The 22875-nt window shown below is 37.2% G+C and overlaps 1 protein-coding gene across 1 annotated transcript in view; it reads right to left on the bottom strand.

Moving 5' to 3' along the window:
- sez6b (seizure related 6 homolog b) overlaps window positions 1–22875 on the bottom strand; it is a 200106-nt gene that overhangs the window by 108599 nt on the left and 68632 nt on the right. Inside the window, exons 2-3 of the mRNA XM_074640064.1 lie at window positions 21110–21667; window positions 15541–15674 (exon numbers count right to left, since the gene is read on the bottom strand). Of these exons, the coding sequence (XP_074496165.1) occupies window positions 15541–15674; window positions 21110–21667 (692 nt within the window). The remainder of the gene's footprint in view (window positions 1–15540; window positions 15675–21109; window positions 21668–22875) is intronic.

Here is a 22875-nt window from a genome sequence, read left to right as displayed (position 1 = left end):
ACACTAACATCTGCTTACGCAGCACCACGATTCAGAAACTATCTGATGCTGGTTTTGACACGAAAGAGATTATGGCCGCAAGTGGCCACAAGTACAAAACCTCTCACCAGAGCTATCGGAAACCGGGACTGGAGAAGGTGGAGAAGCATCCTCGCCATGCCAAGCAACACACCTCCACCTAACAAAAAAAAATGCAAGCCTAGTACGAGCAGTTATCAAAGTCATCCTACTGATGCTGGACAGTTTTGCAGGGGTTTCACAATAAATGGCAACATACAAATCAATGTAAATAAATAGCAAAATAATGAAATCAATATAACCCTGGCTTGTGATGAAAAAATAAATATGCCAGCTGCTAGTATACGTTCCATAGGTAATGCGTTGGTATGTGCAGGCAGCCAGCCCAGGAGGGCCTGTATTATTCTGAACATTATTGTTTATTAATAAAAAAAAATCTTTAAATTGTAATGTGTCTATAACTTTCCTATTGCTGTACTTGAGACTGTTTTATAAAAGCAATAGGTCATTTCAGGCCGTGATATGTTGTGATTATAATAGAAATGTACTTAGTTACAGTGATACATTTTTAAAAGGAAAAGGGAGGGGTGGAGGGAGGGTAATGAAAAAATTGTATATGATGACGATGTTATGTGATAGACCCATTCCATTAAATAACACATTTAGGCTACAAAATAAAGTCCATTAACATGTCAACATATACACCCTACAGAGCCCTAATGTCCAAACCAATGATATATTCCTTTTCTATAGACAGCGCTTTGTAGCCTTTGCACACAACTGATTATCAATTATACGACCAGAAATGAGGTCGAAACTCAGACAATTAAACAAAAATGGTAATAAATTAAGAGCTATGGACACCACGGCAGTTGCAACAAGCATTATTAAGCCACATAAATCAAATAGCCTGACGCTTCTTATAGAATGAACAGCAGAATAAAACCCCAACCACCAAAGCAGACAACACAGAGACGTATAAACATTATAAACTCTACAGTGGCTGCAGCCACATGTTACAGCAAAAAAAAAAGAGCTGCACAGTTTTTGCACAACGTGCAGTGCACAAACACACTACGTTGCCTAGCAACGTTGATGTTTTCCTCTGTGCAGTGAGTTAGAACCATCGCAGTGAGTTTGTGTTGGACCCTATATGAACGTCATTCTGTGAGTCCTGTAAACGCAAAGTCCTCCTCTAGTTTCAGCTTCTCGGCTTGTTCATTCTAAAAACATAATATACTATGACCAGTCCACTCAGTGTCTCTGTCCCATTATAACCAGTCCACCCAGCCTCTCTGTCCCACTATAACTAGTCCACCCAGCCTCTCTGTCCCACTATAACTAGTCCACCCAGCCTCTCTGTCCCAATATAACCAGTCCACTCGGCCTCTCTGTCCCACTATAACCAGTCAGTAGTATAAGACTGGTGCGTTTGCGCGTGCATGTGAAATGCGCGTGCACGTGAGCGTGCGCGCGCGTGCGTGTGTGTGTGTGGGGATACAGGTGAACCCTTGGTGACCCTGGTGTCCTTTTTGTAACCCTAGGGCTGATGTTAATTATTGGTAGTTGTCCAAAGGTGTCTGCTGTATGTGTTATCAGTTGCTCCACAACAAAAAAGAAGACCCCATCCTGTGGATCCTGATGCAGATAAAAAATACAGGTGTATACCAATATGTGTCTTTATTACCGTATCATTAAAAGTTCAAACAAACCCCTGGTCCCTGTGACCAAATGTTTTTGCTTTTTGGTGTTTCCACAGAAGACCCATACTGTTGATCCTGAGTCAGATAAAAAAAAAAAGTCGGTTGTATCCAAGATGTTATCAGTTGCTCAGTAAACAAAAGAAGACCCCCTCCTGTGAATACTGGTTCAGTGAACAAAACACAGTTGTATACCTATATGTGAACTCCGTTGTATCCAAGAGGTGTCTTTTTTATTACAGTATCATTAAAAGTTCAAACAAAGCCTAGTGTGCTGTGGTCAAAATGTTTATGGCTTTTGATGCTGTGGTGGTTGGTACTGTTTGCAGGCTATAGCAGCATGGATCCTGTAACCATATGTTTGTTTGTGAGAGGGTGTATGGATTAGCGTTGTTCGTAGTCGATATTAACATGTATCCAGGACAAATGGTGTGAGAAGGGAAGTATGTCATCTCCTTCATGTCATCTCCTAAAATTCTTTATGAGATGTATCTGTGAGAGGGGGTGGGGTATGGGGTGGTATTGTTTGTAATAGATATCAGCATGTATCCAGGGACAAATGGGGTGGATGTGAGCGGGATGGGGGTCATCTCTTGTATGCCATCTCCTAAAATTCTTTAGGAGATGTATCTGTGCTGTAATGATTTGTTAACATTTTAAATTGGTAGATGTGTGTTAGTACACCACTAATTTTGCTTGTAGTCATCTCCCAAAAAAAAAAAAAGCGGTGCAATGTCGGTAGAGTTACAATATAGTGGGTTTTTAAAAAAAAAAAAAAAATGTATGTAGTGTGAATGGGGCAACCTCAAGGCCTGTCAACCATGCGTATTCATGAGATGTCACTAGCTCCATCTTTTACCGACACTTTGTGTATATAGTCAGCATTCAGCTGAGGTCGTGTTTACCAAACTTCACAACTTTTGAAGAGGACGCTTTTCCTAACGCCACTCTTGCATTTTGCACATTAGGTACAGTGTTCTTTTCTTTGGATGCTTCATTTTTGGCGTCTGTGAACATAGAGCTGATGTGACTTGCCAAAAAGCCCCAGTTTTGTCTCATCTGTCCAAAAGACATTCTCCAAGAAGCTTTGTGGCTTGTCAATATGCATTTTGGCATATTCCAGTCTCACTTTTTTATGATTTGGTGTCCTCCGGGGTTGTCTGCCATTAAGTCCACTTTGGCTCAAACAGGAGAAAATGGCTCATGGACTACTACTAAAACACTATGAATATTATAGAACTAACTAGCATTGTTAGAAAAATAATTATTAATGGGACAAATTTCTTGGGTATTTTAGCGTGCGATCAACTGCCTAAACACATCAGGCTGCTTGGAGATGGTCTTATAGCTTTTACCTTTAACATGCTTGTCTATAATTTTCTTTCTAATCTCCTGAGACAACTCTCTCCTTAGCTTTCTGTGGTCCATGTTCAGTGTGGTACACACCATGATACCAATGTTTAATGTGTCCCTATGGTCAAATTATTTTCAATCTTTTCTAGGGGTACCATCATTTTTGTCCAGGCCAGCTTCATTAGTTTGTTTTTTTAAATGATTCTGAACCAAAATTCAAAAACATTAGCTGATTTTCATTAGTTCATTTTCAATACATTTTTATTTATTATTACTTTTTTGTCAGTTTCAAGTTATTTCAGTGACCATTGTTTTTTTTTTATTCTTTCTTTAACGGAAGGGTACCAACAATTTTGACTATGTGTGTAGATACACACACACACACACACACACACACACACACACACATACAGTATATACATATGTCTATATCCACACCCGCTTACATATAGATATCCACTTAGACACAGCCAATGTTTAATGTGCCCCTATGGTCAAATTATTTTCAATCTTTTCTAGGGGTACCATCATTTTGTCCAGGCCAGCTTCATTAGTTTGTTTTTTTAAATGATTCTGAACCAAAATTCAAAAACATTAGCTGATTTTCATTAGTTCATTTTCAATAAATTTTTATTATTACTTTTTGTCAGTTTCAAGTTATTTCAGTGACCATTGTTTTTTTTTTATTCTTTCTTTTAACGGAAGGGTACCAACAATTTTGACTATGTGTGTAGATACACACACACACACATACAGTATATACATATGTCTATATCCACACCCGCTTACATATAGATATCCACTTAGACACATTTGCTTACACAGTTATCTATTCTATTTTACAGACAAAAAAAAAAAAAAGGACATATTTACATCCCTTTAGTTGACCTTTTTGTCGACATTACTTATTAATTAATTTTGTTTAACTCCAATCCTCACCCTGACTCAAAGTAGCCCACCCATGATCAAAAATGATATTCTGTTCTTTTATTTCTATTAACATCCCTCTCAAGAACCCACTGATGTTTCAAAAACATTTTGAAATGTTCAGTGTTTAACTGTTGTCTTTTTATAGCTTTAAATATAAATGCTTTCCCCATCGTAATGATGATGTTGTTCAGGTCTTTTCCTTTTTTTTTTTCATCACCCCTTAAATCACCAAACATTATAGATAAAGGACAACTATAGAAATTTGATTTGTAGACTGAGATCCACTTTTTTCAACGTTAATCCAAAATAATGCAACTTCCTTACAATACCAAAAATAAATGAATGTCTGACTCCTCTTCCTCCTCACACAATCTACATATGTCACCTTGTTGGATGCCCCATTTTAATTTTTTTTAGCATTCTCTTAGTAGGCAAGAATTTGTAGATTAGTTTTAGTTGTAAAATTCTAATGGAGACATCAAAAGAAGTTGTGTAAATACATGCATATACTTTCCTCCATGGGATACATTTGTCTAACAAATACCCCCATTTTTGACTGGATAGCTACTGGTGTAGCAGAAATGTGTTTAAGTTGCATGTATAACTGATATATTTTCTTGTTTATTTTTGTCTTATTCATCCATGTTGTGTCCTTAATGTAGGGGTAACATGCCACTTGTTTTGTACATAATAATAGCTTCCTTTTCCAGATCTGAGGTATAGCTGCACAGAGTTGATTAAATGTAAAAAGGTCACAAACATTACCGTATACTATTTTAAATTCATCATAAGTCTTGATTTCGCCCCCACTATTCAAGAGGTCATTTATAAATAATATTCCTTTTTTCAAACATTGATTCAATAAAGATACGGTGATCATTAATCAAAATATTTCTATTATACCACAACACTTGGCTCTGGATTTCATAACTTCACACTGGTTGATGATATTGGTATTGAAACCAACTGACTATGGCCTCGTCCAAAAAGCCGGATAAGTATGGAAATGACTTTCTCTTTAATATAGTGAACTGAAAAGCAGTTAACTGGAGGTAAGGATAGAGTTCTTTGTGGAACAGAGGATGAGCAGACCTCAATCATTTTGCTGAAAACCACTGCGGATTTAAGATACATTTTGGTATAAGGGATGCTTTTAGTGCAAAGTTGAGTGCCTTAAGGTTTAACAATTTAAGTCCACAGTGTTTGTAATCATTATACAGATAAGCTCTTTTAATTTTGTCAGGCTTCCAACCCCATATGAAATTGAACACATTTTGCTCATATTTTTTAAACAGCTCCTCTCCTGGGGTAGGTAATGACATGAGGATATAGATAAACTGAGGAATCACTAAGGAATTTATCACGGTTATTTTTTTCCATATAAAGTTAAGTTAGTCATTCCCCAAACTTTTTAATTTTCTGTCTACTGTATGTAGCTTTCTATCAAAGTTTTCCTTCGTGATAAGGTCCATGTCTTTAGGGATATGTATACCAATGACATCTATTGGGCCATCTGACCATTTTAGTGGGCAGATTACTATAGATATTAAAATTTGTACCTTTCAGAGATCCAATTCGCAGCACAGTACATTTATCATAGTTAGGTTTTAGTCAGGAAATTACTGAGAAGTTATTCAACTCTTTAACTAATGCAGTAAAGGATGCAACATTTGGTTGATTTTGAAAGTTTACATCGTCCGCATACATTGATATTTTTGATTCCAAACTATTTATTCTCAAACCTTCTATGTTGTTATTCATTCTTACTTTTTGTGCTAAGATTTCTATAGCTATAATAAATAGATACGCAGCTTGTGACACATTTGTATTATTGTCTACCCGTTCTGTTAAATCTTCTATCTCAGCTATCAATATTTTTTCTGTCTCCAAACGATTTTTATTTTTCCTTGAGCTGTATTGAATGCAGTGTCCCCTTAAGGTGTATTTTAAAAGCATCCCATATAATCAAAGGATCCGCTGTATCATTATTCACTACAAAGAAATCTTTTATGAATTTGTTTGTTGTATCTATAAACTCTTTATCCTTCAATAGCTTCTGATTTAATTTCCAGTATCCTGGACCCCTATGAAACGTTGTGGTACAAATGCTCAAGGTTATAAGATGATGATCTGACCTAAATCTCTCTTTAATCTCGACTTTATTCATTTTTGGAGTCAAAGAAAATGATGTTAAGAAATAATCTATTCTGCTAGCCTGATTTCCTCGTCTCCATGTATATCTTGTTTGCTTTGGATTTCGCAATCGCCATATGTCAATTAAATCTAGTGAGGTCATGAGGCCAGAAATAGCATTATATGCTCTAGAATGATAATTCTTAGTTTGTATGCCTTTTCGATCCAGATCTACATCCAACACAGTGTTGTAGTCTCCTGTCATTATCAAATTTTTTATCATGTAGTTTTTCTTTTCTTGCAACATGTTGAATATATCTTGAAAGAAGAGTGGATCATCAGAATGAGGTGCATACAGATTTACTAATACAAATTCTAGGCTATCCACCAATATATCTTGTATAATATATCTACCTGCTTGATGTATTATTGTATCTTTGACCACAATATCTACTTCCTTTTTATACATTATCATTACAACTTTAGAATTTGAGCATCCGTGTGAAAAGTATATGTTATCCCCTCCACTCTGTTTTCCATTTAATCTCATACAGTTGGGTAGAGTGAGTCTCTTGTAAACAAAATATATCATAGTTTTTATCCGTAAGCCAACTAATAAAGTGTCCCCTTTTCTTCCTATCAGCTAAACCGTTACAGTTGAAGCTTGATATTACTAACTTAGACATATTTGATCTTCAGTGGATTCTATACTTTCATGATTCTTGAAAAAAAAAAAAGGATGGAAATAATAATAGTGACACCAAAACAACGGGAAGGGGCTGAAAATATTTCCTGTTTCTTCCATCCTCTGATGATATATTTTCTATTGTCATATTTCTCTCCCTTTTTAAATAGCGTCTAAGAGAAACATTTTACTATAACAAAACATCCAATCCCAATTTATGAGCGCAAAACTAAGAACAAAAGATCATAATTTTTTTATTTTCTGCATTGATGATCTTTTGTTCTTAGTTTTGCGCTCATAAATTGGGATTGGATGTTTTGTTATAGTAAAATGTTTCTCTTAGACGCTATTTAAAAAGGGAGAGAAATATGACAATAGAAAATATATCATCAGAGGATGGAAGAAACAGGAAATATTTTCAGCCCCTTCCCGTTGTTTTGGTGTCACTATTATTATTTCCATCCTTTTTTTTTTTTCAAGAATCATGAAAGTATAGAATCCACTGAAGATCAAATATGTCTAAGTTAGTAATATCAAGCTTCAACTGTAACGGTTTAGCTGATAGGAAGAAAAGGGGACACTTTATTAGTTGGCTTACGGATAAAAACTATGATATATTTTGTTTACAAGAGACTCACTCTACCCAACTGTATGAGATTAAATGGAAAACAGAGTGGAGGGGATAACATATACTTTTCACACGGATGCTCAAATTCTAAAGTTGTAATGATAATGTATAAAAAGGAAGTAGATATTGTGGTCAAAGATACAATAATACATCAAGCAGGTAGATATATTATACAAGATATATTGGTGGATAGCCTAGAATTTGTATTAGTAAATCTGTATGCACCTCATTCTGATGATCCACTCTTCTTTCAAGATATATTCAACATGTTGCAAGAAAAGAAAAACTACATGATAAAAAATTTGATAATGACAGGAGACTACAACACTGTGTTGGATGTAGATCTGGATCGAAAAGGCATACAAACTAAGAATTATCATTCTAGAGCATATAATGCTATTTCTGGCCTCATGACCTCACTAGATTTAATTGACATATGGCGATTGCGAAATCCAAAGCAAACAAGATATACATGGAGACGAGGAAATCAGGCTAGCAGAATAGATTATTTCTTAACATCATTTTCTTTGACTCCAAAAATGAATAAAGTCGAGATTAAAGAGAGATTTAGGTCAGATCATCATCTTATAACCTTGAGCATTTGTACCACAACGTTTCATAGGGGTCCAGGATACTGGAAATTAAATCAGAAGCTATTGAAGGATAAAGAGTTTATAGATACAACAAACAAATTCATAAAAGATTTCTTTGTAGTGAATAATGATACAGCGGATCCTTTGATTATATGGGATGCTTTTAAAATACACCTTAAGGGGACACTGCATTCAATACAGCTCAAGGAAAAATAAAAATCGTTTGGAGACAGAAAAAATATTGATAGCTGAGATAGAAGATTTAACAGAACGGGTAGACAATAATACAAATGTGTCACAAGCTCTACTGGACAATCTTGAGCACAAGGAAAGAGAGTTAGAAAGACTATGTGCAGAGAAAGCCAACGTATCATATTTGAGAAATAGAATAGAATGGCTGGAAAAATCGGGAGAGATCAACCAAATATTTTTTAAATCTGCAGTATAAAAACACTGTAAAGAAAAATGTTTTGAAGCTTGTAGTAGGAAATAAAATCATTGAAAAAACCAAGGGAAATTTTGCTGGTACAACATAATTATTTTTCAAAATTGTACTCCTTACAGAGCCCACCAGAGGATTTATTGCCTCAAAATACTAGCCCCAATTCTCAAGACGATAATACCGTAAAGTTAACAGAGAAAGAAAAAAATCTTGTGAGGGACTTATTACGCTGGATGGAATTACATCCAGCTATTAACTCCTTTGAAAAAGGTAAAAAGTCCAGGAGCCGATGGCATACCTGTAAACTTTTATCAAACCTTCTATGAGTCTGTTAAAACACCTTTGCTGAACACATTCAACTGGTCATATAGCAAAAAACAACTTACAGAAACTCAACAGGAAGGTTTAATCTCACTATTATTGAAACAAGATTCAGGTGGAAGGTATAAAGATCCCACTACTCTAAAGAATTGGAGGCCAATCACACTACAATGTAACGATGCTAAAATATTAGCCAAATGTCTTGCAAACAGATTAAAACTAGTACTGCCCAATATTATTCATCCAGATCAGTGTGGCTTCTTACAGTGTCGATCTATCAGTGACAGTATTAGACAAATAATTGAAATAATTGAATATTATGACTCAACAAAAACCTCTGCTTTCATTTTTTTTTTTTTTTTTTTGCTGCCTTTGAGAAAGCTTTCGATAAAGTACGTTTGGATTTTATTTATAAATGTTTAGAATATTTTAACTTTGGAGACTCTTTAATTAGTTGGATAAAAAGTAATGTATAGTAATCCAAAGTGTAAAATAATAAACAATGTTTTTTTTCTGAAACAATTAAGCAATATAGAAGATTGAAAGAAGGATGTCCACTGTCTGCGTATCTATTTATTATAGCTATAGAAATCTTAGCACAAAAAGTAAGAATGAATAACAACATAGAAGGTTTGAGAATAAATAGTTTGGAATCAAAAATATCAATGTATGCGGACGATGTAAACTTTCAAAATCAACCAAATGTTGCATCCTTTACTGCATTAGTTAAAGAGTTGAATAACTTCTCAGTAATTTCCTGACTAAAACCTAACTATGATAAATGTACTGTGCTGCGAATTGGATCTCTGAAAGGTACAAATTTTAATATCTATAGTAATCTGCCCACTAAAATGGTCAGATGGCCCAATAGATGTCATTGGTATACATATCCCTAAAGACATGGACCTTATCACGAAGGAAAACTTTGATAGAAAGCTACATACAGTAGACAGAAAATTAAAAAGTTTGGGGAATGACTAATTTAACTTTATATGGAAAAAAATAACCGTGATAAATTCCTTAGTGATTCCTCAGTTTATCTATATCCTCATGTCATTACCTACCCCAGGAGAGGAGCTGTTTAAAAAATATGAGCAAAATGTGTTCAATTTCATATGGGGTTGGAAGCCTGACAAAATTAAAAGAGCTTATCTGTATAATGATTACAAACACTGTGGACTTAAATTGTTAAACCTTAAGGCACTCAACTTTGCACTAAAAGCATCCCTTATACCAAAATGTATCTTAAATCCGCAGTGGTTTTCAGCAAAATGATTGAGGTCTGCTCATCCTCTGTTCCACAAAGAACTCTATCCTTACCTCCAGTTAACTGCTTTTCAGTTCACTATATTAAAGAGAAAGTCATTTCCATACTTATCCGGCTTTTTGGACGAGGCCATAGTCAGTTGGTTTCAATACCAATATCATCAACCAGTGTGAAGTTATGAAATCCAGAGCCAAGTGTTGTGGTATAATAGAAATATTTTGATTAATGATCACCGTATCTTTATTGAATCAATGTTTGAAAAAAGGAATATTATTTATAAATGACCTCTTGAATAGTGGGGGCGAAATCAAGACTTATGATGAATTTAAAATAGTATACGGTAATGTTTGTGACCTTTTTACATTTAATCAACTCTGTGCAGCTATACCTCAGATCTGGAAAAGGAAGCTATTATTATGTACAAAACAAGTGGCATGTTACCCCTACATTAAGGACACAACATGGATGAATAAGACAAAAATAAACAAGAAAATATATCAGTTATACATGCAACTTAAACACATTTCTGCTACACCAGTAGCTATCCAGTCAAAAATGGGGGTATTTGTTAGACAAATGTATCCCATGGAGGAAAGTATATGCATGTATTTACACAACTTCTTTTGATGTCTCCATTAGAATTTTACAACTAAAACTAATCTACAAATTCTTGCCTACTAAGAGAATGCTAAAAAAAATTAAAATGGGGCATCCAACAAGGTGACATATGTAGATTGTGTGAGGAGGAAGAGGAGTCAGACATTCATTTATTTTTGGTATTGTAAGGAAGTTGCATTATTTTGGATTAACGTTGAAAAAAGTGGATCTCAGTCTACAAATCAAATTTCTATAGTTGTCCTTTATCTATAATGTTTGGTGATTTAAGGGGTGATGAAAAAAAAAAAGGAAAAGACCTGAACAACATCATCATTACGATGGGGAAAGCATTTATATTTAAAGCTATAAAAAGACAACAGTTAAACACTGAACATTTCAAAATGTTTTTGAAACATCAGTGGGTTCTTGAGAGGGATGTTAATAGAAATAAAAGAACAGAATATCATTTTTGATCATGGGTGGGCTACTTTGAGTCAGGGTGAGGATTGGAGTTAAACAAAATTAATTAATAAGTAATGTCGACAAAAAGGTCAACTAAAGGGATGTAAATATGTCCTTTTTTTTTTTTTTGTCTGTAAAATAGAATAGATAACTGTGTAAGCGAATGTGTCTAAGTGGATATCTATATGTAAGCGGGTGTGGATATAGACATATGTATATACTGTATGTGTGTGTGTGTGTATCTACACACATAGTCAAAATTGTTGGTACCCTTCCGTTAAAAGAAAGAATAAAAAAAAAACAATGGTCACTGAAATAACTTGAAACTGACAAAAAGTAATAATAAAAATTTATTGAAAATGAACTAATGAAAATCAGCTAATGTTTTTGAATTTTGGTTCAGAATCATTTAAAAAAACAAACTAATGAAGCTGGCCTGGACAAAATGATGGTACCCCTAGAAAAGATTGAAAATAATTTGACCATAGGGGCACATTAAACATTGGCTGTGTCTAAGTGGATATCTATATGTAAGCGGGTGTGGATATAGACATATGTATATACTGTATGTGTGTGTGTGTGTGTGTGTGTGTGTGTGTGTGTGTGTATCTACACACATAGTCAAAATTGTTGGTACCCTTCCGTTAAAGAAAGAATAAAAACAAAACAATGGTCACTGAAATAACTTGAAACTGACAAAAAAGTAATAATAAATAAAAATGTATTGAAAATGAACTAATGAAAATCAGCTAATGTTTTTGAATTTTGGTTCAGAATCATTTAAAAAAACAAACTAATGAAGCTGGCCTGGACAAAAATGATGGTACCCCTAGAAAAGATTGAAAATAATTTGACCATAGGGACACATTAAACATTGGTATCATGGTGTGTACCACACTGAACATGGACCACAAAAAGCTAAGGAGAGAGTTGTCTCAGGAGATTAGAAAGAAAATTATAGACAAGCATGTTAAAGGTAAAAGCTATAAGACCATCTCCAAGCAGCCTGATGTGTTTAGGCAGTTGATCGCACGCTAAAATACCCAAGAAATTTGTCCCATTAATAATTATTTTTCTAACAATGCTAGTTAGTTCTATAGTATTCAGTGTTTTAGTAGTAGTCCATGAGCCATTTTCTCCTGTTTGAGCCAAAGTGGACTTAATGGCAGACAACCCCGGAGGACACCAAATCATAAAAAAGTGAGACTGGAATATGACAAAATGCATATTGACAAGCCACAAAGCTTCTTGGAGAATGTCTTTTGGACAGATGAGACAAAACTGGGGCTTTTTGGCAAGTCACATCAGCTCTATGTTCACAGACGCCAAAAATGAAGCATCCAAAGAAAAGAACACTGTACCTAATGTGCAAAATGCAAGAGTGGCGTTAGGAAAAGCGTCCTCTTCAAAAGTTGTGAAGTTTGGTAAACACGACCTCAGCTGAATGCTGACTATATACACAAAGTGTCGGTAAAAGATGGAGCTAGTGACATCTCATGAATACGCATGGTTGACAGGCCTTGAGGTTGCCCCATTCACACTACATACATTTTTTTTTTTTTTTTAAAAACCCACTATATTGTAACTCTACCGACATTGCACCGCTTTTTTTTTTTTTGGGAGATGACTACAAGCAAAATTAGTGGTGTACTAACACACATCTACCAATTTAAAATGTTAACAAATCATTACAGCACAGATACATCTCCTAAAGAATTTTAGGAGATGGCATACAAGAGATGACCCCCATCCCGCTCACATCCACCCCATTTGTCCCTGGATACATGCTGATATCTATTACAAACAATACCACCCCATACCCCACTCCCTCTCACAGATACATCTCATAAAGAATTTTAGGAGATAACATGAAGGAGATGACATACTTCCCTTCTCACACCATTTGTCCTGGATACATGTTAATATCAACTACGAACAACGCTAATCCATACACCCTCTCACAAACAAACATATGGTTACAGGATCCATGCTGCTATAGCCTGCAAACAGTACCAACCACCACAGCATCAAAAGCCATAAACATTTTGACCACAGCACACTAGGCTTTGTTTGAACTTTTAATGATACTGTAATAAAAAAGACACCTCTTGGATACAACGGAGTTCACATATAGGTATACAACTGTGTTTTGTTCACTGAACCAGTATCCACAGGAGGGGGTCTTCTTTTGTTTACTGAGCAACTGATAACATCTTGGATACAACCGACTTTTTTTTTTTATCTGACTCAGGATCAACAGTATGGGTCTTCTGTGGAAACACCAAAAAGCAAAAACATTTGGTCACAGGGACCAGGGGTTTGTTTGAACTTTTAATGATACGGTAATAAAGACACATATTGGTATACACCTGTATTTTTTATCTGCATCAGGATCCACAGGATGGGGTCTTCTTTTTTGTTGTGGAGCAACTGATAACACATACAGCAGACACCTTTGGACAACTACCAATAATTAACATCAGCCCTAGGGTTACAAAAAGGACACCAGGGTCACCAAGGGTTCACCTGTATCCCCACACACACACACGCACGCGCACGCTCACGTGCACGCGCATTTCACATGCACGCGCAAACGCACCAGTCTTATACTACTCCAGTCCACTCAGCCTCTCTGTCCCAATATAACCAGTCCAACCAGCCTCTCTGTCCGACTATGACTAGTCCACTCAGCCTCTCTGTCCCACTATAACCAGTCCACCCAGTGTCTCTGTACCAATGTAACCAGCAGTCACACCAGGGATCATTGTGACAGACAGCAGAAAGGCCTCACACACCTCACTGAAGGTAGACGTTCCTCTGTGTATTTGGGTCACTCAGCGTGCTGTTGGGTGGTGCATAAAACCAGTGATTAATTAAGGCAGATGCTTTTTTTTTTTACCTATGCCGAGGTACACTAATGTTTACTATGTTGTACAGTTCACAAAGATATTCAGCCAGTGAATGTTAACATTAAAAACAGTGTCTCCTCTCTGGAGCTCTGCCCTCCTGCAGCTGAACACATACACACCAGCAGCTTCTTCTCTGCTGCAGCTGCTGATTGATTTTCTTTATTTTGTTCCATTCTCACACAGTTTATCAGGACTGTTTCATCTCACTTTTATTTTTTTCAGATCCAGCTTGAAATGTAGCGAAGTAAAATACTTGAGATAAAAAAGTACTTCAGTAAAAATAAAATTACTGTTTTTTTTAATACTCAATGACAAAATGACCTTGTATATATAGTATATATAACACAAAACCAAACAACATCCAGATGACCGGCAGAGATGGTATGTAATACCTGGACTAGCTACCGTATGTCTTCCCACACTCTCCACATAGTTGATTTATGTTTATGTTTCCCATTTCATAACTTTGTATGTTGTGTATTGTATACTTGTGGCACTTTGGTAAATATTCTGTGGCCCAGCACCGGTCGGTCAAGAGGATTTACAGCACTGGACAAGAGGATTTACTCAATTTTATCTGGTAAAAGGCAAAGAACTGCCATTGTAAATAACATTAGATTGGACCAGACTCAACTGATAGTATAATTAAGTGTGTTTATGTATAACAAAAAGTCAGTGTTCACTTCCTCAAAGGACCGTCCAAGGGTTTTAAAATCTGAAAATGGCTCTAAATGCTCACAAGTAAGAATTTTTTTTTTTGTGATCCAACACATTGGGGTTTAACAATAATAATAATAATAATAATACATTTTATTTAGTGGCGCCTTTCTGGACACCCAAGGACACCTTACAAAAATCTGTTAAAACATAGACAGATAAAAAACAATATAAAAACAACAGGACATGACAGAGACATATTTGTACAAACACATAGGATGGGTGATGATGAGTTCTAGAGAGAGTAGGCCAGTTTAAACAGGCAGCCAGCAAACGGTTTGGAGGTATTTACTGCCCATCAACAGCTGTCTAGTGGCTGCATATAGCACTCTACATATCCCATCTTCATAGTGAAGCCACTGGCTACACACACCCTCCAACTCTGAACAAAACCAGCTGATTCCTCCATGTAGGCTTACCAGTGGCTGATGTTAGCAAACCAGCTAACAAGACACAACATGTGATAAGACAACTGTGGATTTGCTGGGAGGCTAGCCACCCTTCCATACCTCCAGCTTGTGAGGTGTCCTACGAAAACCACAAGTTTTCATTGAATATCATACAAATCAGACAGCCTTGTTATTAGTATTGATACCATGAATTTCAAAAATGACACTCATGTGCTTTTTGGCTAAAATAACTGCAATGATTGAGACCACAAAGTATGCAATCTTCCCTCCATATAGTAAATGAAATGTATAACAGTAGTACATTTCCATGACATCAGGCTTGCTGGAGAGTATCAGGAGTTTAACATATGCAAGATGTATGGATGTTGTTCTTACCTGGACCTCCACTCCATAGCCCATATAGACAGTGATGACGTAGCTGCAGTCCATAGTGGAGTGAAAAGCAGAGCTGGACTGTGGTGGAGCCTCTATGTATCCTTCTGGCCCAGTCAGGTTCAGCTGGCAGGGAACTGCAGGGACAAACGGAAATGGAAATGATACTGATGCAAGTGCGGACAAACACACACACTCACACAGTCATTCATTTTCCATAATATTCACATAAAATTGAACACTAACATACTTATCAACGGAAGCTAAAGTTGCTCTCATGCAAGCTGATTTTGGCTGGTGCTTTTTTTCCTCATAATTTTATTCATGGCAACAATGAAATCCTCCCGAAATGGCACTGAGGCTACAACTCTCCACTGTTAAATTTCTTTAAACCATGACCATGACCTTTCCTTATATCATTTTAGTTTTTGTAATGATTGTATGTCATTTTGGAAGGCACTGACATTCTATTTTGTTGTCAACTTTGTACACAAAATAGCTGAGCCTAATTATGGTCTGAGGAAAGAGCCTGGGGCCAAATTAATATTTTAATCTCTTGCAATAAGGCTCTAAGAACAACACAAATGTCAGTATGTTAATTATATAGTTGCAAATATTTGTATATTGTTGCGTGTGTTGCCATTAATAGCCCTTTTCGACCCCATTTCCACCTGGTATGAACATGTGATCTGTATCTGGATACATTGTGTGAATATTGGCATCTGATCACAGGCCTTTGCATTTATGCCTGATATTACTAAGTGTTCTCATTATCTCGAGACTGCCTGCATTGTGATCAGATCTCAATATGCAAATTAGGTAGATGGAGCTGGTAGACTTGTGAACGGGCATGGTGTGTCTCAGGTCAAGAGAAGTGATGCTGGATACCCTCAAGACGTGCAAGGCAAAGGTCTGACTGCAGATTACTTTTCAGTAGCCTGCTAACTTGGCTAACATATTGCAAGAAGGTAATCTATTTACCAAATATTATCATTCTGTTTCTTCATACTGTAACTTAAGTAGGGGATAATGGGATTATTTCACAACAATGACCCGCTAGCTGTACATTATCCCGCTTATAATATGGCTACTTACTTAAGAAATCAATATTTTGGCACAAAAACAGTCCGCCAGAGTCCGACATCAGAGCTGCGCCCATAGCAACTGTCTGCTATACATTGCAACAGTCTGTTATACAGAAATTACAGACCGCAGAAACGCTATTATTGACCAATCAGAATCGAGTATTCAACACAGCTGTGTAATAAATAGGTGTTATCAGTTTCTATAAGCCCCATAGATGTGGGTCATTAGGGGCCTACTACACCCACGAGTAGGCTTTATCATCTATTCACATGGTAGATCACTAAAATAAATTATAAAAGAACATGACAGCGACCTCTAGCGACCGTAGTAATTATGACTGGAGCAGAAGCTGTAGTGTAGACAGTATGAAACTACATAAGGGTACCTAAAAGTGTTTTTTTTGCCTAAACCTAAAGAAGTTGTTGTTCTGTTGCTTAAATCGAATGAAGTTGCAGTTGTGTTCCTTAAACCTAAAGAATTTTTAATTTGATTGCCTAAACCTAAAGAAGTTGTAGTTTTGTTGCCTAAACCTAAAGAAGTTGTAGTTTTGTTGCCTAAACCTAAAAAAGTTGTAGTTTTATTGCCTAAACCTAAAGAAGTTGTAGTTTTGTTGCCTAAACCTAAAGAAGTTGTAATTTTGTTGGCTAAACCTAAATAAGTTGTAGTTTTTTTTCTAAACCTAAAGAAGCCTTTTTGTTTGTGTTCAAAACGTAACGTTTTATTCAGTTTTACAACATGTCAGAACGTGTTGCTTTTAAGTTTCACATTCACTTTTACAACGTAGTAGGCGAAGTAGGCCCTTGATGATCCACATCTATGGTGCTTATGGCGACCGATAACGCCTATTTAATTACCTGATAACAGTCAAATCGGGTGATGCTGTACAGATTGTAAAGCCCTGTGAGGCAATTTTGGGCTATACTGTATAAATACAACTCTTGACTTGACTCTTGATCATGTGACTCGTCTTCTCGTCTCCTGTAGCAATGCTGCTGTATGGGCTCTACTTTTTTTTTTCCTTTGCAGAGGACGGGCTCATCTATAGCTTTTGTTACGGACAGCTTGTGACAGCAGGAAGAGGTGAGCTCAAATGACCTTTACCTTAAATTTATTTATTTATTCTTAAGAATGTGGTCACTCTGTACAGATGTTATTTACACCTGGCTGAGATTCGATAACAATGCAAGGCAGACCACCTCCAGATGTGATCCAGCCAACCCGATAGCATTCTGTCTGCCGTGTTTTCTGTGTGTATTTACATCAGCATTAACACAATTTTTTCCTGACCCAGATCAGATATCCAGCAGGTCACATGTCAATACCAGGAGTAAATGGGATATTAGTCTTGTTAAGGAAAAGCCAAGATAAACAAACCAGTATACATCAGTGTACTGTAACTCTATTGCACATACTGTACGCGTACAGCCATTGCTTTAAAACACACATAGACACTCTATCTGACTTTGTTTGAAGGTTTGCTGCCTCTCTGGCTGCCTTTTTAAGCAGCTCAGCCCTGCGATGGGACAGCTGAGGACAGAATATTTCCTAGTGGCCTTCGGGGGGTTTCTGCTCCACCACCTTCATCTCTCATAGCTGAAAAGTAAACTTTTGCTGAAGTGCTTCCTTATGAAGAAGAACATCTTCCCTGTGTCCCCTCGGCACTTCACCTCAAGGAGCATCATCTCCATTATTACTGCATTATTAGTGCTGTCATTCACCCTGTGCCTGGATGGATATCTGTGTTACAGTGGGTTCTTTATGTACAGTTCTGCCTTGTCTGTGCTTTGACCTGCCGTCACCATGCACACAGATGAGCCGATTAATCAAGCTGCTCCCATCTTGCTCTTCCTGACCGGCAAAGACCACTAAGAAGTCACTGGCCTGATATTTAATTGGCAGATGCTATGAGCACGCAGGTGTCGGTATCCAACAATAATATTTGCAACCGTGCAGAATAGCCAATGTGGCTCTTTACACCTGGGTGTATACTGTATAGCATGGCAGAGACAAGCACCCATATATTTTCCCCTAAACTTAACCATGTAGTTTTGGTGCCTAAACTTAACCAACCTCGTCCTCAACAAAATTACAAATTTATATTTAAATTACTATTTCATAGTTTCTAATGTTCATATTTATTTTAACTGCATTTTTTTATGCCTGAGATTATCATTTTGCTTTTGAGTTTTCTAGTTTTTATATATATTTTATGAGCATTGTTGAAGGAACCTGAGACCAAAGATTTGCAATAACTGCTTTGCTGGCAATGACAAATGACAAATAAAGAACCTTGAACCAAACTGTGACTGAAAACAGAAAATAACAAGTCATTTAACTGAAAAAATAGACTGGCCATGGAACTCGAAGCCTAGTCTCCTAGGTTGAAGTCTTGAGTTTAATCCATTCATCCACCACAACCTACTCCTTTGCATGCATTTTGTCGCTCGTTATATTACAACTATTACTACAACTATTAATACTGCTACTAAATATTTGGTAGAAAGCCCAGTTAACTTTAGCATGTGCAACTTGGCAGGGTGTAAATAGCCGAATGGTTGCCGTGTGACAATTTTCAGCCGGGTGCAAATAGAAACTCCATATTTAATTTCCCCATCCGCTCTCTTCATAACTGACAATCTCAGAGTGTTATGCTGCGGTCCCTGTTTGGACCTCTTGATTAAGGGTTAGTGATGCAGCGATGCTGCTGCAGTTTATTTCAGCCCCGTGGCTTTGTGACCGTGAGAGATGCAAATAGAGAAGATATTAGTTAAGAGTGTGAAGACAGAAGAAAAGGGAAATGATGAATAAATTCAAATAAAGGATTACATAAGATTATCAAATATGCTTTGTTCCTTATAAATGTAGAAACAAATAGTTTTGTTTTGATGTAAATACTTTGTTTGTCTCACAAGAAAAAGTTTATAAAAGCAAATTAATTCACCTTTTTTTTCACTTTTGAGTTATCCTCCATAAGCGGACTATCATTTCAAATGTATTTGTGATATCTCAAAAACATACGTAATCCGCAGCAAAATAAGTTTTCCCTGAAATGTCATTCACAACGCAGTTTTGTTGTATGGGAATGTAATTTTTAGGAGACAGGGCTGATAATGTATGATAAGCACAAGAACATAGTGTTTGTAAATCACATCTCCATCCTGGTGAAGAAAACTCAGAAACAGCTGTATTGAAGGACCAATATGTAATATATTTACTGTAATAAATCATGATATATCATCAGAGATTAAGGAAACATGATGAATTGAAATACTGGCTGCTCCGACAACAATGCTACAGTCAGCAAGCAGATGATTATTGTAACTGAACTTTTGTTGTTGTGCATCATTTCTCATGCAAATTAACATCTAATTGACATTTGTATATTTATTAAATGAATACAAAGTAATGAAATGGACCGCTTCACTATTTACTGGCTCGCTGCCAATTCTTCTGCCTTTTCCCTCACCGAGGGCGAGGCATTGACGTTTTTGGCCGGCTCTGCTGCGCGAGCGTTCACTTACGCGCTTTACGTGGCATTACGTGACCAGGCATTATGGCAGGCACGTGACGAGAGGCTTTCCCCCGTGCACATTTGTTTATTATACAGAGAAAATTACTTTCTTTGTGCATGCAGCGTGAGCCTCAGATATCCAGCCAGAAAGCAGACGAGTCTACAAGGTAAAGTATCAAGGTAGTAAAGTAAAAAATCAAAACTAAAATTCAACGTTAGTCTAACATAGTGTGAAAACTTTTTTCCACGTTTTCACATATGAAAAGACCGAAAATTAACACTGTGAGCGGACTACTTGATTACTATAAGCGAAATATTCAAACAGCATTTGTATAGGAATGTTTCTGTCCCAAGCTTTTCGATCCATATAAGCATTTGATTACTGTAACCATGATCACTATAAGCGGTTTCCACTCTAGTTGGCGTCACTTTAGGTTTTGGCAACAAAACCACTTAGTTAGGTTTAAGAAAAAACAACATGGTTGGGCTTAGAACTACTACATTTTTCAAGTGAAAGTGAAACTGAATGTTGTGAACACGGGACATGAACAAACAGCTGATTGTAACGTGAGAGTTAAATTTCACAGGACAGGACACAAACAACAGTCTCCTGGATGAAAGCCTTGTGTTTGTTGTCCTTGGTGTGTCATTTCGCTCTTGGGTGCTCTTTGTGGTGCTATCACACGCTGACGGCCGTGACAAAGCCGCAGTATTTGACACCCTGGGGATGGGACCGAGAGGTTTCCATCTGCAACCTAACCGCTTGATGTTGCTAAATCCTAAACAATGTTCCTTTAATGACAGTTTTCACTGACTCCAGTCACAACAACTCACCACTCAACCCACAGATACACATATATCTGCACCAGCACTTTATTTAATTATATTATATTATATAATTGTTTTCAAATCATCATTAGGAAGTTGATTCTTATGTTATGTGGTATATTTAAAAAGAAAGCATAATAATCTTACCCGGACTCTGCATGGTGGTGATTATGGTGGTGGTGGTGATGGTAGTGGTGGTTGTCTCGTCTTCATCACTGCCGGGCCTCACATTGTGCTTCAGTCCAAGCTGATCTGGCCTCCCTACATCTCTCTCCCATGCAGCAGTAGAGGGGATGGTAGCAGCATGTTCTGGATCTTTTAAAACCACACCGCTGACTGGAGCATGGGTGTTGGAGTGAGAAGTGGCCACTAATGCTTGCATTACAAGGGTTGTTTGCATGTTGGAGCTGTCGGCACTCTCGTGTGAAGCCCTTTTATCACCATTATCCAGTGGAGTACCGGATGGCAGGGTTGAGAAGGTGGGCTGAGAGTTGGATAACCCGCTGTCTTCAAAGTAGGTTGGCTGACCCTGAGGGCGTTGGGGGGGATTCCTGTAGAGTTGGTGGTGGTTCGGGACGTTGACAGGTGGGGCGGTCGTGACAACGGGGAGCCTGCTGCCTGTGTCCTGGGTGGTGGGGTACAGGCTGGCCCCACTCTCTGGAGGGCCCCCCGGGGTGATAGATATACCATCCTCAGAGGCAGAGGCTGCAGAGAATGAAAGAGAATAACAAATGTGGTCGGATGGATGTTGATTCGTACCACTGACTCAATAATCGTTTGGCCGTGCAGGTACAGAGATTTCTGGCTTCACTTTCTTGCCTTTTCTCTGCTTTGGCTCCATTTAGATGGAGATAACTAAAAGAAAACACTGCCAGGCCCACTTTCAATTGGTTAGTGATGGAGAATGGTGCTAGAGCAAGAAACCAGCCTGTGTCATAACAAATCACATATCTGCAACAAAGGCAAAGAAGCCTTCAATCCAAAAAACACAAAGTGCCAAAACAGCCTTATTCCAGTGATATTTAACAGATTTAACACGGCGACATGCCAACCTTTTATTTGAAAGTCAAAAAACAGTGATTTATTTTCTTTTTGACCCTGGGCAATAATTACAATGTTTACTTTTTATTGGAAAAAATAGCCATAAAATAATCTTTCTCATATTTCTTCATCATGCTTATTTTACCTCTTAATGCACCGCTATCCCCATTTGTACTGTACATTTGTATGATGGCCAGCTTTTTGTTCCAACATTGAATGTGGTCGAACACGTCATAGAAACTGGTTTGTTTCAGGCATACTCCGGCCTCGAACTTACTAAGTGGGCCCTAGCGCCCATTCTTCTCACCCTCTGTGCATTACATATGCACATATCCTGTTGCCTTTAAGTACCTCAGGTACAGAGAACAGGCTACACTTCATGAAAAGATAAACATGGCAGCTTCGGTATATTTTACCTTGAGCTCCTTTAAAGTTACAATGTGTAATATATGGCGGCATCTTGCGGTGAGGTTGCAGATAATGCAACCTCTTCCGTTTGCCAAGCGTGAAAACATGAATGGCCCTATCTAGAGCTGTTATAAGAAGTACGTGGAGCAAGTATCACTGTTTCCTCCGGCCCAAGCAGGAAAAGTTAACACAGTGATTTGTCCGTTCTGGGCTACTGTAGAAACATGGCGCCCTGCCCCATGAAGAAAGGACTCGCTATGTAGATATAAAAGGCTAATTATACACAAAAGAAAACATACTTATTCATATTATATTATATTTCTGCCAACAGATCCCCTTAAATGCTACACAGTGGTCCTTTAATAGAAAACTACCTGGTCTAAGGTTCACCATGTGTCACGAAGTGTGTGTTTGATTTAACACAAAATTATAAAAGGGGATATATCATGAAAAAGTCACTTTTT

The sequence above is a fragment of the Sebastes fasciatus genome, chromosome 7 (genome assembly GCF_043250625.1).
Source record: "Sebastes fasciatus isolate fSebFas1 chromosome 7, fSebFas1.pri, whole genome shotgun sequence".
Lineage (NCBI taxonomy): Eukaryota > Metazoa > Chordata > Actinopteri > Perciformes > Sebastidae > Sebastes > Sebastes fasciatus.
Note: the sequence above shows the minus strand (reverse complement) of the source record. Positions and strands in the feature narration are given on the sequence as shown.